At 38.3% G+C, this 16675-nt stretch overlaps 1 protein-coding gene across 4 annotated transcripts in view; it reads left to right on the forward strand.

Annotated features, from left to right (window-relative positions):
- LOC140229643 (MAP/microtubule affinity-regulating kinase 3-like) overlaps positions 1-16675 on the forward strand; it is a 127084-nt gene that overhangs the window by 37930 nt on the left and 72479 nt on the right. For 3 of the 4 annotated variants that reach the window (XM_072309888.1, XM_072309897.1, XM_072309894.1), the window contains exon 4: positions 10823-10876. The exons of the other annotated variant lie outside the window; for it this stretch is intronic. In XM_072309888.1, coding sequence (XP_072165989.1) covers positions 10823-10876 — 54 coding nt within the window. The remainder of the gene's footprint in view (positions 1-10822; positions 10877-16675) is intronic. 4 annotated transcript variants of the gene reach the window in all.

Genomic DNA, 16675 nt, shown 5'->3' on the forward strand with positions numbered 1-16675 from the left:
TAAAGCCGTGGTTTAGTGTTAGCCCAAGGGAATCTCAAGCCTGCCCTTTAACTCAAGGCGTTGTCATATATTTGTAGGTTGCAAATGGCCAGTGATATCAACTGTGGCCAAGAATGATCAATTGCAGGGTCACATGCCAATTAGTGTGAATTTTGTGCCAAACATAATATTGTACTCAAAAGAGTGGACCCCCCATGAAAAAACACTCAACAGCTGGAAACAATGGTACTGTACTGATACAGCTCCTGACAGAGAATGCATGTGCCATGTAAATCTTCACTTTCTAATTATGTGCTGAGCACCCTGGGCTTGAATAGAGTCAGCCTTCAGACATCGGCATGGTCATTGTTTTGTCCCTGCCATCAAGCAGTCAGATAAAAGGGTGTGGTTTGGGGTTTTTATTGTATATTTATATTGAGGAGGACATTGTTACTAGTCACATTCACACGTACAAAATCATGGGATGATAATCACGTTCCAAATCTTGCGATATCTTGCAAGCATTCACACGGTCAGAAATAGTGGTATGACGATTGCGCTTCAAATCTCGAGATTTTTTGCAAGCGTTCACATGGACAGAATATATAGCCTGCTACTTGCCAGTCGATAAATCGATTGTTCTTGCGCATCACAGTGGTGTGGTGCGCTTGCTGTTTTGATGTGTTCTTTGAATGATGGGATATAAATATATACACTGTAGATATATTTTGAGGTTATCTGGTCGAGTGTTCACACAGTCACCTTGGGGTAAATTAGCATGCCAATTCAGAAATAAGCGCAAGATTTCTTGGGATTAGCATCTGGATGCTGATTATGTGAAGCGGTGGGGGTTTTGTGTCCACACATGCAAAAAATTTGAGATTGCGATTGTGATGCAAATCTCGAGATTTGTATTCAGCCAATTCGTGTAGGTGTGAATCCCATTACTGTGCCACACATCATTTAAAAAATTATGTATTAATGGATGACCATGTTATCTTCCCTAAGATGAATCACAATCAGAAGTAGTTTCTTCCATATGAATGTCCCTGTAGTGAAGTCAGAGTTTGAAAAGGGAAAATGAAAACGAGCAATAAAATTTGCTTATTATGTTTTAGTGGATTATGCATAGATCTCTCCGTTCATTCAATGACATCATCATTTCTCTAGAGAGGTATGCATTGTTATCTCTGTTATAGGGCTCACACGGGTAAATAATTCCCCATAGAGACGTGTGTTAAAATTCAAAATTCAAAAAATTCTCTAAAATAGCTGGGAGAAATGAGGTGTTTCATCTTCACTAACCTGAATACAATGTAAGTGAGCTATACCCTGTCATCCATCAAATTTCCAAGGCGGGTTCTTCAGCTCAAACTCTGTCCAATGGTCCGCAAAGCCAGACTACGAGTTCTTTTCACTAAAAAAATCACCTATTTTCTGTACATGCACCCAAGGAAATATAGTCCCTTCAAATTCCACGAGAAAAGCTTTTATCTTCAAACCAAAATGCAGTTTGTAGAGGAATTCATACTCAATATCTGCAGCTATTCAGTTTTATGCCAAACTGCATTATTGAGTTTTAATTGATTTTTTTCTTCATTTATTTTGTTATCTTTGGTACAAATTTGTGAAGGGGTCTGAGACATTCCATTTTATTTACAGGTGTGAGCCCTGTAGTGTGCCATATTTTTCATGTTTTTCTCAAAAATACACAGTAGATATTTAATCAAAGGATTTTAAGTTCATAGATTGCAGGTAATCTAAGCATACATTGTATTTACAGCAAATTAGTGCAGGTGTAAATCCTGAATGTTCTGAAAACATGTTTGGACATGAGCATTAGTTGTGTACTATGTGGAAAGGGTGCATGGGATGGACAACAGATTAAAAGCTCTTGCATTGCGATAGTTGGGGGAAACTGTGAGATACAGAGGAGATATGTTTACTTTGAAAAGAGATTTAAAAGGAGGCCTCAAATAACATGAGTGCTGTAAGGTTCAGGCAAGTCGAGGTCAGGATTTAGTACAGTCAATATCTTCTATGACCAAGGAGGAAAAACAGAAGGAAAGAGAAAAAAAAAGAAGAAATGTCTGCTGTACTTTCTAGTCCCACATGCTTCTTTCGACGTCCCATTACCAAAACTTAATTTGAGCTCCAAGGGCAGGTTTGACTGTAGGCAGAAGCGTCTGCTGACAAAACTGTTATAACGGGTGCCAGTCTCATCACATTTTGTAAAGATCTGAAATTTGGGGGCATTTACCGGCATCAGTGCACCCATTTCCAGACTCGCGCAGGATGGCGAGGGAACATTCATCGTTGGCAACCACACGAGAGGCGCCAGACACTACCAGTCGTCACCCACTCTGTGACGTACATGTCTGCATGCAGGGAGTTCGTACTTCTGAATTGCAGCATTAACCTCCTTAGGGTTACCATAACCCAATACAACTCACAGTGTATGCAAACAGTCGCCAGTAGAAATGAGAGGGTTAATGATGTGGAACAAGTGCTGCGTGATGTACAGTGCAAAGTCTTAATGTATGTGCAAAATAATTATCTGCTCCTGTTAGTATTCATGACATTCAAAGTACAGATTATGGTTTCTTTGGTAATTTTGAGGGGAATGAAGCCCAATTATGTGGATTTATTGAATGCTGAAGTAGTAGTAGAACACAACAGTAGAGTTTGAGGAAAATCGGACAGTCCCTGCAAAAGTTATGCATTTTAAAGGGCAAGTTCACCTTCATTAACATAAGGATTGAGAGAATGTAGCGATATTAGTAGAACACATCATTGAAAGTTTGAGGAAAATCGGACAATCCGTTCAGATGTTATGCATTTTAAAAGTTTTGGTTTAGCCATTGCAGGATGAGAAGACTATGTCAGTTTGTGATATCAGATATGAAGAATGATATGAAGAAAATATTTTTTTTAAATTAATAATATTTCAATTTGTATGAAAAGTACACATTCTCTTGCCTTGTTACTGACATAAGTTAAGAGTAATATAATTCTCTGTGCTTTCTGAAAGTGCTCTTTCTTTATGTTAGAAAAGTGAAAATATACCTTGCATTCTCTTTTGCATGTTTATGACACTTCATGATTCATTGCTAATTTTGTATTGTACATTTCTTATTAAGTCATTCAAACTGACTATCCATCCCTGGAAAGTAGAGGATCTTGATAGTTTGCTATCAGGGTCTGATTAGCAAGACAAGCTCTTCACAGATTTGTTGGCATTATTGCCTTACCTCACCTATTGTAGGGCCTCATGTTGTCTACATTCTGAGGCCCCGTACACAAGAAACTTTGTGTGCAAGATTGGTCACGCATCATAAACCTGCAAGAAAAGTGTCTTGAATGTGTACTTCTTAGGTGACAACCCAAACTGTGGTATTATGTCTTTCTGTATGCAATAATGTTTATATGCCATGCCATTAGTTTTAGAGGTATATCAGCCAGTGGGGGGGGGGGGGGGGGGGGGAGGAGATAAAAAGGGAAATGATGATCTTTGAGTGTGTCACAAACTGTTTCCCCCCAACCCCCCCTCCCCCCCCCCAAAAAAAAAAAAAAAAAAAAAAAAAAGAGGGGTGATGGGGGGACCCAGACACAATGCCAAGATCAGGTTTCCTTGTTCAGTTCTTGGTAGAGGGGAAGCTTCATGCTGTTCTAAGGTCAGGCCAAGTTCAACTGAACATGTTGCCCTCTTGATACAGATTCAGCAACAGAAATCTTGCATGCATGATTTATTTCATTCTGTAAAAGGAGACCATTCATTTTTTGCATCATTTTATACAAGATAACCAATGTTCACATTTGGAAGCAGTTGGTAATTGTCATATTGAATTCTCTGTTTTGTAACAAGTTTTGTATGTTGTAAGAGAAGCATATTCATTTAATTAAAGGCTATTTAGCATTCGCAGGAATATTCTTAATCAAGTAGATAGAAGGAAACATTTGTTTTTTTCCCTTCATAAAGAGGCTTTCCTGTGTATAAAAAAGTAAACATTCAGTAATATATGCTCTATGAAGATGCTATACCAAACAGGATCATTAGAGCATGGTTCAGGGTTGTACATTTATATGTTGTGATTAATGTTCTTCGATCGTAGATTGTCCGTGTCGGTTGTATTGGGATAATTTTTGAGAGTCATTGATTTAAAAGACATTCATTTATGAGCAGTTTCTAACCAATTGCACTATATAACCCAGTTGCACTAATGTAACCCAGTGTCGGCGTTAATCAATCAGAAATTATACAGAAACATAAAATTTTAAAGGCGTACCTGCCAGAGGCAACACTTTTAGCCATGTGCAATTATAAAATAAAGAACTGGCATTATAACTGTTACTGAAAGGGGGGGAAATGATCGACAGTGTCTCATCTGAATTTTTGCCTTTTTTTAAAATTCAGCCAAACTTACTGGGACATTCTGTCACTAACAAATTTTGACATCAACATTGGTCTGTTCTCAAAACACTTTTGTGACGGAACAGTGACTGGATATTTATAGGAACATATTCCCTGGATGTATTGGGGGGGGGGGGGGGGCAAACCGCAAACACTAACTCCAAAATTTGACTGTGCATACCCCCTTAATTCGCAGCCAGGAGCCCTGATACTTAGTCCAGTTATTTGTCTGTCGCTGGTGAGTTTCTTTCCATGCCCCATTATGGTTATCATCTGAGATCATAACAATGAAATCAATATTGAACCTGGGTTATTCAATCAATCATGCCTCTCCCCATGAATCATACACCACTGGTGTAAGTAGAGCCAGGTGTCTAGTCTTCCCGTTTCAGACACAGATGAGATCATGTCTGCTCCCTCAGGGGCTCACTCGTACATTTGAGGTTCATTTGGCAAGGGTAACTGTAAAAACTAGTGCAGATATAGTGTGCAAATTTTCCTCTGCCATGGAACAAATTTGTTTGTGATTGAAAGAAGTATGGAGAGGGGGTTTGGTGATCACAATAAAACTGGCTTGTTGGTATTCTTCCAAGTAAAGACATCAATACAAGTATACATATTGTATGCACACACGCTGGGGGAGTAGTAGTATGTGTAAATGCATTTGCTTGCATGCTTGATGGGGTGCATCAGTGAGTCGGTATGTACGTATGTGCCATGTCGATATGGTGGACTGTGGGTGCAACTACAGCATGCACAGGCTGCATTTTGGATTCAGACATGGCCGATACAGTGTGGGACATGCCTAACAGCGAGCCAGCGCTACAGATTGCATGTGTTTGCCACACACATGCCCGTTTCCAAAGCACATGTGTTCAGTAATAATGTGGAGAACGGCATGTGGAGTGGCTCCTCTGTCATATCGACCGATTTAGTGATGCTGCTTGCAAATTGTAGGGCTTTGACTTTGGTTTCACAGTTCATTGTCTCTCTCCATCTTTCCGTCATCCATTTTCTTCTATCCATCTATCTATCGATCTGTCTATCTATCTATCTATCTATCTATCTTTCTATCTATGTATCTATCTATCTATCTATCTATGTATCTATAATCTATCTATCTATCTATCTATCTATCTATCTATCTCACTTCCAGAGCAAGGAGAATATATTTTACGTGAATGTTTTACTGTGATGAAATATGGTGGAGTAGAAGTAATTATTTATTCCCACAGTCAGAGCATGCACTTGAAGATCCCTTCTGTGATGAATTATCTATCTACTTATCTCACTTCCAAAGCAAGGAGAATATATTGTACATGAATATTTTACTCCGATGAAATATGGTAGAGTAAAAGTCACTGTTTATTCCTGCAGTTATAGCATGCACTTCAACCTTCCTTCCTTGAAGAATGCAACAACAATATGATGTCATCAGTGAAATTTACATAGATAATTTGTATGTTGGTGATGTTTGGTTTGTAAAGTTCAGACAGCGGAACATTAACTTCTGCAGAACAATTTATAAGATGTGACAATCCAATAAACAAGAAATGTCATGAAAAATACAGAGTATACAGAAGCATTTGGTCAACAAAGACCATGTATTACTTTTTCATGTCTTAATGAAAAGGTAAAATAGTTGCTTGTAGTGAATGGTATGTTAATCTTTGGGCAGATCTTGAAAAGGCATGCTAATTAGCATGCATTGGCATGTCAACACTTACACATCATGTAGTTGTTTATGGTTTCTTTTCTTCTTTTTTTTTTTTGAGGGGGGGATTTAAGTCATTTGCAAAATTTTTTGGCAAGATTTTCACTAACAGATGGCATGCAGCCTAGGAGATGCACAGGTACTCCCGACTGCCATACTGACACAGGAGTGAATCCGGGTAAACATACTAAACTGTGTAGGTCCATGAAGGGTACACATCTATTATGCTGTGTGACAGTCAATATGTCTACAATGTGGCATGCTGGCTCTGGCTGCTGAGCACTGCTACTGCGTTTGGGGCTATTATTAAAGGGAAGATAAACCCCAAGAACAATGTTTATTGAGTGAAAGCAGCAACATTATTAGAACACATCAGTGAAAGTTTGAAGAAAATCGGACAATCGATGCAAAAGTTATGAATTTTTAAAGTTTTGATGTTGGAACCGCTGGATGAGGAGACTACTGGAGGTTATGACGTATGAGTGGACAACGATACCAAGGAAATATAAAGAAAATCCTACAAAAATCCATTTTTCATGAAAGTTACAAATTCCATCAACTTGATATTGACATATGTTAAGGGTAGCAATTATTCCCCCTGCTTTCTGAAAGCGGTTGGTCCACTGCTCTTTCATACTTCTAGAAAAGTGAATTTTTGTTCAATTTCCTTTATATTTTCTTGGTATTGTTGTCCACTCATACGTCATATCCTCTAGTAGTCTCCCCATCCAGCGGTTCCAACACCAAAACTTTAAAAATTCATCACTTTTGCATCGATTGTCCTATTTTCCTCAAACTTTCATTGATGTGTTCTACTAATGTTGCTGCTTTCACTCAATCCACATTGTTCTTGGGGTTTATCTTCCCTTTAACACCCCCTCATATTGGGCAAACTGAGTTAGCCCAGAATGGTGCTGCCTTGGCACTCTGACATTTTGAAAGACAAATCTATTTTTCTACGCTGACGACGACTGTAGAAACGTTTTAAGACACATTTTTTTTTCTTTATCTTCTCCTTCGTTAAATAGAGAGGGAAAGGAATGGATGGTGAAGAGGGATTTCCCATCTTTAATTGGTTTACTGTTCATGAATCTCTGTGGCATACCTGTTGACAAACATGGAAACCTTCAATAAATACATGTAGTATATTCTGTGGCATGTACACATCCTTAGATGCGCAGCTGTACTTGTGAGAAAAAAAAATGAAATCATGCAGTATGAGTCACAAGAGGCCCTCTTTTTGCCAGACAGGTTTTCGGCAGGGAATTCCTGGAACGAAATGGATAGAAGAAAAATGCTCATTACCACAGGATTATCGTACAATTGATGGTTGGATATTTTTGTATCATCACCACGATTTTGTGTTTTGTTGCTGTTGTTGTTAGATTTTTTTTAATGCCTCTACCACGAAGTGTTGCCCGGAGGCATTATGTTTTCGGGGATTTTATTTCAAATTGAGTAGATGAGAGTGCTAACAGTTCAGGTCAATGAGCATGGACATTGCTCTCATTCCTCTGAATGTCAAATATTGAAATGAATAATTAACACTCAACTCTGTATAGTTTCCATGTGCCTGCAAAAACTGTTGATTTTTTGCTCTAAAATAGACACATTAGATGCATAAGAAATGTGTGAAACAGCACTGTAATATTAGAGGAATTCAATTTGGTAATGATGAAAATGTTAACACATATATCCGATTGGGTTTGCTGTGTAATTTTGTTATTGATTATTGATAAATGGACGAATTTGGCCATAGCAGTATCTATTGATCTTCCGCGCTAGATTGAATTGCATTCAGCTCATTGGGAAATACAATTGCTAGGACACGATAGATCATCGTTCTACCTACCCACTTCTGAATGGGGAGGGCTCTTCTGGAATATAATGTCAGGTACACAAAATTTTATTATCATACATTCTTTTATCTCAAAATACTCCAGATCAGATCATTATCCTGGCAAATCGCATCAGTCAGACATGTTTCCTGCTAGACCCTTTCAATGTATTGCAAGCAAATTCCAAATGGTGGAAGATTAATTTTGAGTCCTTTGGAGAACTATGCATTGCCTTCAGTAGGCACCATAAAGACACACACATACAAAATAGTGGGATAACGATCGCAGTCCAAATACAGAGATATTTTGTGCCCATTCAGATGGACAGAAATATCTCGCTAATTGCAGATTCCGATAATTTGTCGACCACACTGTGCATGCCTGCATCCTACCAGAATGATGACCGTTGGTGTTCGTGTGCTGTCTTATATTTTGAATGATGGGGCGAAAAATTACAAGATTTTGTTTCTCTAGATAGTGTTCACACACATGCCGCGGGTGCAAAGTATTGTTATTTCTCATATCATCACAGCAATTCTGAAATAATCACGTAATTTCTTGGGATTTAGATCGCAGTGGCGATAACGTTATTTAGTGGGATATTTATATTCACACAAGCAAACATCTCGCGAATTGGATCACAATGCAAATATCTCAAGATTTATATCCTGCTAATTTGTGTCAATGTGCATCTCGCTACAGAAACTGTGTGTTCTTTCTTTTCTTCTTTTCTTCTCTTCTTTTCTGCCCTTCACCCAGCCACACTTCATTTGGTTCACTGATAGTAAGATGTTGAAAGGACGTGTTGAAAATGTGCAAACGGAAGAAGGAAAAAGATATTGTAAAGTTGGACTTGTTGACCAGACTTTGATTTGATTAATAATGTGCACCATCAGCAATGTTATAACACCTCATTAGACTCCCTGATTTAGTAGCTGTATGATACAAAAATTAACATCTACCGGTAGGCAAGAGTTTGCTTGCAGAGTGGAAGGTAGTACCAAGGCAGCTGCAGTGTGTATCAATAGTGTCTCTGTTGACCTTGCATACAATCAATGAGAAATGAATGAACCCAAAGTCTGCATAGTCACTTTGTTGTATGCTGGAACAGGTGTATAAAAGTAGAACTTCCAAAGGGTTCAGCCTGTGATGATCTACATTTGGGAAAGACAGGAGTTGCTACACAGCTATGTTAATTGATGGGAACAAGACTGATATAAATGCACAGTCTTTCAAACGAGCTATGCATAGAAATGTACGCAATACTATGAATCACTTGTGAAACTTCTTTATTGCTTTGTCAGTGGTTGCCCCATGACCTTTGATGTTCTACTTCACATGGATGAGCACTAGAGGCATGTTTAAATGAAATTCCTCATCAGAATAATGTTACCTCGCAGGGCTTAGAAGATAGATTGACCTACCTGGTATCCTACCCCCCCCCCCCCCCGTTTTTTTCTTGGCCAAGGTGAAATTCAAAGGGAGTCAGTTGAGAAAGAGATAAAATTTTAATTTCAGGCACCATGCCATTATTCACTGTCAGCGCAAAACATACCCAAAGGTAGTTCTAGCCATTTGAAGCTGGAACCAGTTGATACTAAGGATAGTGATCCGAGCGGAAGCCCTTCTTGTGATCATTCTATCGCGTGGGGATGATTCGATTTAGCCCCACTTCCATCGTTCTCTCTCGTTTCATAATTATCTGCACATCCAAGCACTCCCTCTGCCTGCCCTGGAGATGTGCATTATGTACATACACTCCAGCGCACATTTATAGATTCACTTGTCAAGACGATGTCTTGCATTTATGACCGACAATCACATATATGTAACCATGTTGACTTATGTATTCCTCCAGTGGAACAGGTGTAGCGTACTCTGAAATCAAATTATATCTGTATTATACCACCCGGGCTTTCTCGTCACTCCTTGATTTGTTTTGAGTGTTTCGCCAGACATTCATTTCTTCAGTATTTATTTCAGATTCCATTTCCTGTCATCTTCTGCGTTCTATTCCAAATGCAGTTGGAAACCAATATATCAGTCAGTGATTACTGATCATTAATTTGTAAAATTGAGAATTTTTAGACAAAGATGGAACACTTTCTTTTCTCTTAATATATATTCACTCCATTCTTTTAAGATATTGATGATTTCAAATTAATTTTTTGTGTGTTGTCATGTACATATATATTTCATAGGTGAATCTCTCTTTTATTGTGTGATTGTGCCTGATCAATAATGAGATTCATGCAGTACTTTGTTGCAGAGAATTTTTCTATTCATCTACCGATGTAACTGCAATGTTGCATAAAATTGGAGCTGCCAGTGCTATTGATTAGAAATGCTCAGTCCAGCTGTATTTTTGTTTTCAATGAATGAATGAATGAAAGAAAAAAGCCAGAGTGTTTAGTGGGTGATTGTACTAGTTGTCCTTTTTTTGTCCCAAATTTGCATAAAAACATGTACTATTTAGTTGTTGTCCATCGCATACACTGTGACACATGCGGTCTTACTTCTGATGTTTACAATAGTATCAGAAAACCTTTCTACCTCGAGGATCGTGGCATCATGGCGCTGCTGCAAAATGAGACTTTAATGCCACATTTACTTATTTAAAGATCATAAGTATCTTAATGTGCCACAATTTGTGCATGGCATGAATTATTTAGAAGGGCATTAGATTTGTGGAGTTCTATCACAACTACTGAACTGTGACATGTAGTATGTGCTAATACAGTATGTGCATCAATTATGCAGTGTTGTGAAGGCACTTTAACGATGCCATCGTTCAGTTTGAATTTTTATTTTCCTTTTCACATTGCCGGCTGCAGTGAGTGACTCTTTCTTGTATTTCATCTTGTATTTGTTCGTCTACAGGTTGCAATCAAGATAATCGACAAAACACAGTTGAATCCAGGCAGTCTTCAAAAGGTAAGCCTGAACTGAGTACAGTAATGTCCTTCACTGAATTGGACTGTAAAAGCTGTTGTTTTCGCGAGGGTTTAATTTTCGCAAATCACCGTCGGGTTGCAAATGTAACAACACGCGAAAAATAACACCTCCTGATCTTGACTGCATAAAGTGGCAGAGTGAACGGTTGGGAATTAGTGCACATACAATAGCCTGGGTGTCAGATCGCAGAAAGAACATTTTGCAAAAATGTCTAGGTGTCTTCCTCGTTCGCTAAAAAAAAAAAAAACCCAGCTTTTACAGTTCCTGGTGTATGAAGTGTGTGTCTCTTCGACTGAATGACACAAAGCACGTTGATGATGTCGGCTGCCAGCTGGCGTATTATACCCATCAACAGAGTCGTGCTGCACCTCAAGTTAGAGCAATATGCTTTGCACTCAGTGTTAGCCAACTTTTCATCATGCCTGGGGGGGGGGGGGTGGAGAGACCCAATAACTTCAGGCTTGGCAGCATCTATGAGGTCAAAGTCACATTCCAAAGGATAATTCTGTTTGTAGACTTGACTTCAGACTAGCCAGTGTGATTTTTTTTTTCTTCCATAAAAGGTCACATACATGGATTATCTCATGCATAATCCATGTTGGCTATTTCAGATTTCAGCAGAGATTTGCCTATTTTTGCTTTAAACTGCATGGGGCATTCAAGAAAGATGAGATTATGGGCATTACTTACAGAGCATAATGTTTTCATGGTGCACACACATGGTTATTGACAGTTTTGATATGACTTTACATTGTTTTTCTTAATCATACACATTCTTTTCACATCATAACTGACATGTCTCGTGAATCAAAAACTTCAAAAAGGAGTTTGTTTGGAATCATTGACAATATTCTAATAGATAAAGGTAAATGAATGTGTCCAGTTGATACCATTATATGGAAATGATCTATGTCTGAACTCCAGTTTATTTTGTCCACTGCTTGAAGTGCCAAAGTGGATATTTTCCTTTTGTATTGAATTCTAGGAATATGAGGTGGGATAAATAATGATAAGGTCTTATTTACCCAAGGTTGCCCTTCAGTGTTGCCACTGCTCTACCAGAGGGCCCTGCCATTATTATTACTCTAGCATTGCCAATTACCCATTTATACACCTGGGTGGAGAGGGACATGGTGGGTTAAAACATCTTGTCCAAGGACATAATCATCATCCTAGTATGTGTTTGAAACTTTCAAAAATATTTGTAACCTATTTTTGAAGAACTTGTGTAAATTTTCTTTGGAAATCTCTATGGTAATGATGTTTGTCAGTGGTACATTTTCTCTGGTGCTCTAAATGCCAAAATGGATCTTTTGCTCTCATACTGAATTCTAGGGGTATGACTTAGGATCATCATCCTATTATACATTCTAGAATTTAGGGAAGATTTGTATTCTATTCTCAGAGTACTTGTTTAGATTTTCCTTGGATATATGTATGGTAATGATGTTTGTGTGTCTTTGCAGTACATTTTCTGTACTGCTCTGAATGACAAAATTGATCTATTGTTTTTATATTGAATTCTAGGAGTATGGACAGGGATCATTATCCTAGTATACCTGTATAGCTGCAGGAAAGATTAATGTGATCTATTTTGAAAGAACTGGTATAAATTTTCTTTGGAAAATCGGTCAGTGTATAAAGAGGGTTTTTGTGCACAGGCAGAAAAGTGAGCAAGATTGCAACAACTTGCAAAAAGCTGCCCTGGGGGGCAAGGAGGAGTGGGATGAAATATTGTGAGAGATGTTTCATCACACAAACAATACTTCTTCTAGATCTTGAAGCCAAGTAAAGATTTATCTCTTCCTGATCTCTAGGTTTGCTGTTGGTAAAACTGTCAATATTTTGGCACATTTTGTTTTTTCATTGAAGTAAAAGCTTAATGAACTGAATAAGTGATAAGGAAGTACCATACTATCTCATTTTTTTTAATTAACCCAAAATTTGAATTCATTTGCCACTTTGATATTACAAAATGTACCTCTCTTATGCATCTCCCTTCTGTTTTTCCAGTTCTATCTGGAATGTTATACAGGACATTGATTGGTTTTTCACTCTGATCAATATCCATGACGTTAATTCATGTGCGAGGGTTTATTCACTCTTCACAACGGAATGCCTGTGCTTTCATAATATCTTTTTCTTGTTTAAATGGGCCATTGTTTCTTTATGTTATGACTGTTATTTGATTTTTGGTCACTGCCTACAAATAATACATTTAAAGATATGTAAAAGTGCCTTTGTGGACTGGAAACTATCCAGTAGTTTCGTGAAATGTGTTGTTATATTGTATAACTATGTTGTAATCTAATTCACTGATCTAAAACATTTGTCAAACTAAAAATGCACAGAAAATATGTAATAAGCTGTTTTTACATGACTTTAGTATCTTTGAGCAATATATCTGTCATTCAACATTTAAGCTCAGTACGAGATATCAAGATGGATGAATGGCCTTCTTTGAATTTTCAGCTTTCATTTTCTATACAAACTACATTGGAAATTACCTCATAGAAGTTATGAAAGTCTGTAATATTAAATTTCTTTCAAATAAAATATTTGTCCTTCATTCATGCAAGGAAATGAGGTGTAGGCAGAGAATGAGAAAAAAAAAGAAGAAAGATGCTTTTGCAGTAAGAGAGGTAGCTCATGAAATTGTATCAACTTGATTTACTCCTAAAGACAATATCTAGATCTGTATCAGGCAAGTACTTTATGGCACAAAATGAAGTGCATTTAAATCATATCTTGCATTATAATACTTGCCATTAATCCCTCATACAGTGCATAATTTTGACAGGTTTTAGGGCTCTTCTGTTCACGGTGTATATTCTCAGTGGCATGTTCGCATGCTGATTGTAATCCCACATCCTGCATCGAAAAACATTATAGTGATAATCATAAATAGATGAAATAGAATAAGATGAATGAATAAAGACAAAAAACAGGGGATAAAAGGTACTCTGATTAATGCAGTTTAATTCAGTCGTGTACGTAAAGTGTGAGCCCTAGCCTTGGTGAGCCCACAATAGCCATTGTTCATTCATCCACGAAAAGGCTGGTGTTCCGTGCTCGTTTGTCATGCTGGCCGGCAACCTTTCAATGTTGCTGCTTTCTTAGAATGTAAAGCCCACGCATTGAAGTCTGTGTACTACAAAAGAAGGTTGAAGTGTGTTGTCTGTACATGCTTTCTTTGCCACATTTAACAGATGATACACGAAACAAGTTGGGGAAAGGCAAAAAAAAAAGGACTAACTTTATATCTATAGCAACCACGGGTGACTACGTGACTAGTGTTATGTGTTTCCCATGTCTCTCACGCCCAGCTGGGGCTTGTCATAGGATGCAGAGGATCATGCTTAACATTATGATTTTGAAATGATTTCATGTGAAGTACCATCAGGAAAGCTTAATGTGTTATATCAAACAATTAGTAAATAATGAGTAAGAGCAAAGGAACAGAAAAAGCAAACAAATGAACAATACCAAAAATGAAAGAAAAACATCAAAGAGGAAAGGGGTACAGGTAATTGAATCTAATGTCAGGATATCGGTAGTGTGGTATCATGACAGGGCTTCATTGATCATGTGACTGTTATGATACCGCAATAAAACTGACCACAAGGTTTTCATGCTCCTGTTTCTTTTTTTTTCCCCCACTGGGTTTTATGTTTTGACGATGTTCACTGTAGATTAATGTCATATTCCCACATATCTTCTGAGTGGGAGTCTTGTTTTGGTTTTTTGGTTTTTATCATTCAAAGAAATGGAGAGAGTGAATGTCATGTCTGTCACTCTGGTTTTTGTTACCTTGTTGTATGTCTTATTTGATGAATATTATCATAGTTCTTTAGCTCATTGGAGTTTCTCCTGATTGAGTATTTGACCTGGAATACATTTTCAATGTTAATGGGTCTTTAACTTTGGGAGTAACAACTTCTGCTTTCAGGGATGAATGATTGAATTTGCATTTGGTAAGGAGGCAACAGTGATTCAAATACCGTGGGTGTCGGGCTGAGTCATATGCTTCAGTCTTGGCTGCAGACTCAACAGTATTTGCTCAGTCCCATATGACCACTTTGACGTCAGTCAAAAGATCCGGATTCACATGACATTATGCAGGAGGTGGGGGAGGTGGGGATGGGTGGTGACAACCAGTGTTCACTCAACGAGCCTTGCAAAATGTTTGAATATGAGATCTGTGCTTGGTGGTGAGGTAACATTGGGAATCTAGAACTCGCAGACAGGGATGTGTGTGAGGCAAATTTGTGTACATTCCATTTAGGGTAGTAAAAGTGGTCAAGTGTGACAGAATTCCCCTCATAAAGCCTGTGTTTTCTCCATGACCTGACCATCCTATTACAAGTGGGTCAGAGTGGCCACAGTCCATTAGGGATTCTGCATTATACTCTCTCCAGATGGGCAGTCACAACAAGGAAGGCCAGCCGAGATGCACGCTCAGTTTTTCTTCATCCTCTTCCTTTTCTTGGCCAGCTCAAAGGTCGCCAAGTTCAGTGGGTCACAAAAGAGATAAATCCTACGATAATGGTCTTTTGTCTCCTTGCCTGAAGATTTATTTCTAGGAGACACAAGTGTAGGAAGTATCTCAGATTAAGCAGGGCTGCACACTAACCCATTTTTTCTGCCGGTCCAACCTGTCTCTGTCGGACCGGTAAATGCTCCGGTTTACCATTTTTTACCGGTCCGAACAGAAAATTTACCGGTCAACAACAACAACATAAAAAAACAATAAATGACTCGCAAACTTATTTTCTTGTTTTTATGGACGTTTTACCCCCCCCCCCCAGACCCATGTAAATCATGATTCTTTTTGCGCCTGTGTATTGTTTCCTCAAACTTCAACGGGATTGCGATGATTTCATGAATTATCATTCGGCTGTAATCTTTATAATGCACCGGCCAAAAGGAGTTGAAAATGTGTCCTGTATTTTTCACCCAATAATCACTTCTCACTGCGTACATGCCTATAACACGTCACGGCCGAATTCACGATCCTTTTAGCGCCTATTTCTACATCAAACACGTCAAATATCAGCGGGATTGCGATGATTTTATGAATTACTTCGGCTGTAATCTTTTATGATACACGCGTCAAAAGGGGTTGAAAATGTGTCCTTTATATTTCCCCGATAAACTCTTCGCATTCGTAAATGCGTTCTTAAATGGAGTTGTATATGACACGACCAAAAATCATGACTCTTTTTTGCGCCTATTGTTTCCTCAAACTTCAACGGGATTGCGATGATTTCATGAATCATCATTCGGCTGTAATCTTTATGATGCACGGGCCAAAAGGAGTTGAAAATATGTCCTGTATTTTTCACATGCCTACACGTCACGGCCGAATTCACGATCCTTTTAGCGCCTATTTCTACATCAAATATCAGCGGAATTGTGGCGATTTCATGAATTACTTCGGATGTAATCTTTTGTGATGCACGCATCAGCTAGAATGGTTGAAAATGCGCTCTTTATTTTTCTCCCCATAATCTCTTCGCATTCCGTACATGCGTTCTTAAAAGGTACCGGTATACGACACGGCCGAATTCACGATCCTTTTTGCGCTTATTTCTACCTCAAATATCAGCGGGATTGCCATGATTTCATGTATGACTTCGGATGTAATCTTTTATGATACACGCGCCAAAAGGAGTTGAAAATGTGTCCTTTATTTTTCCCCGATAAACTCTTCGCATTCGTAAATGCGTTCTTAAAAGGTATACGACACGGCCAAAAATCATGATTCTTTTTGCGCCT

The sequence above is a fragment of the Diadema setosum genome, chromosome 1 (assembly GCF_964275005.1).
Source record: "Diadema setosum chromosome 1, eeDiaSeto1, whole genome shotgun sequence".
NCBI lineage: Eukaryota > Metazoa > Echinodermata > Echinoidea > Diadematoida > Diadematidae > Diadema > Diadema setosum.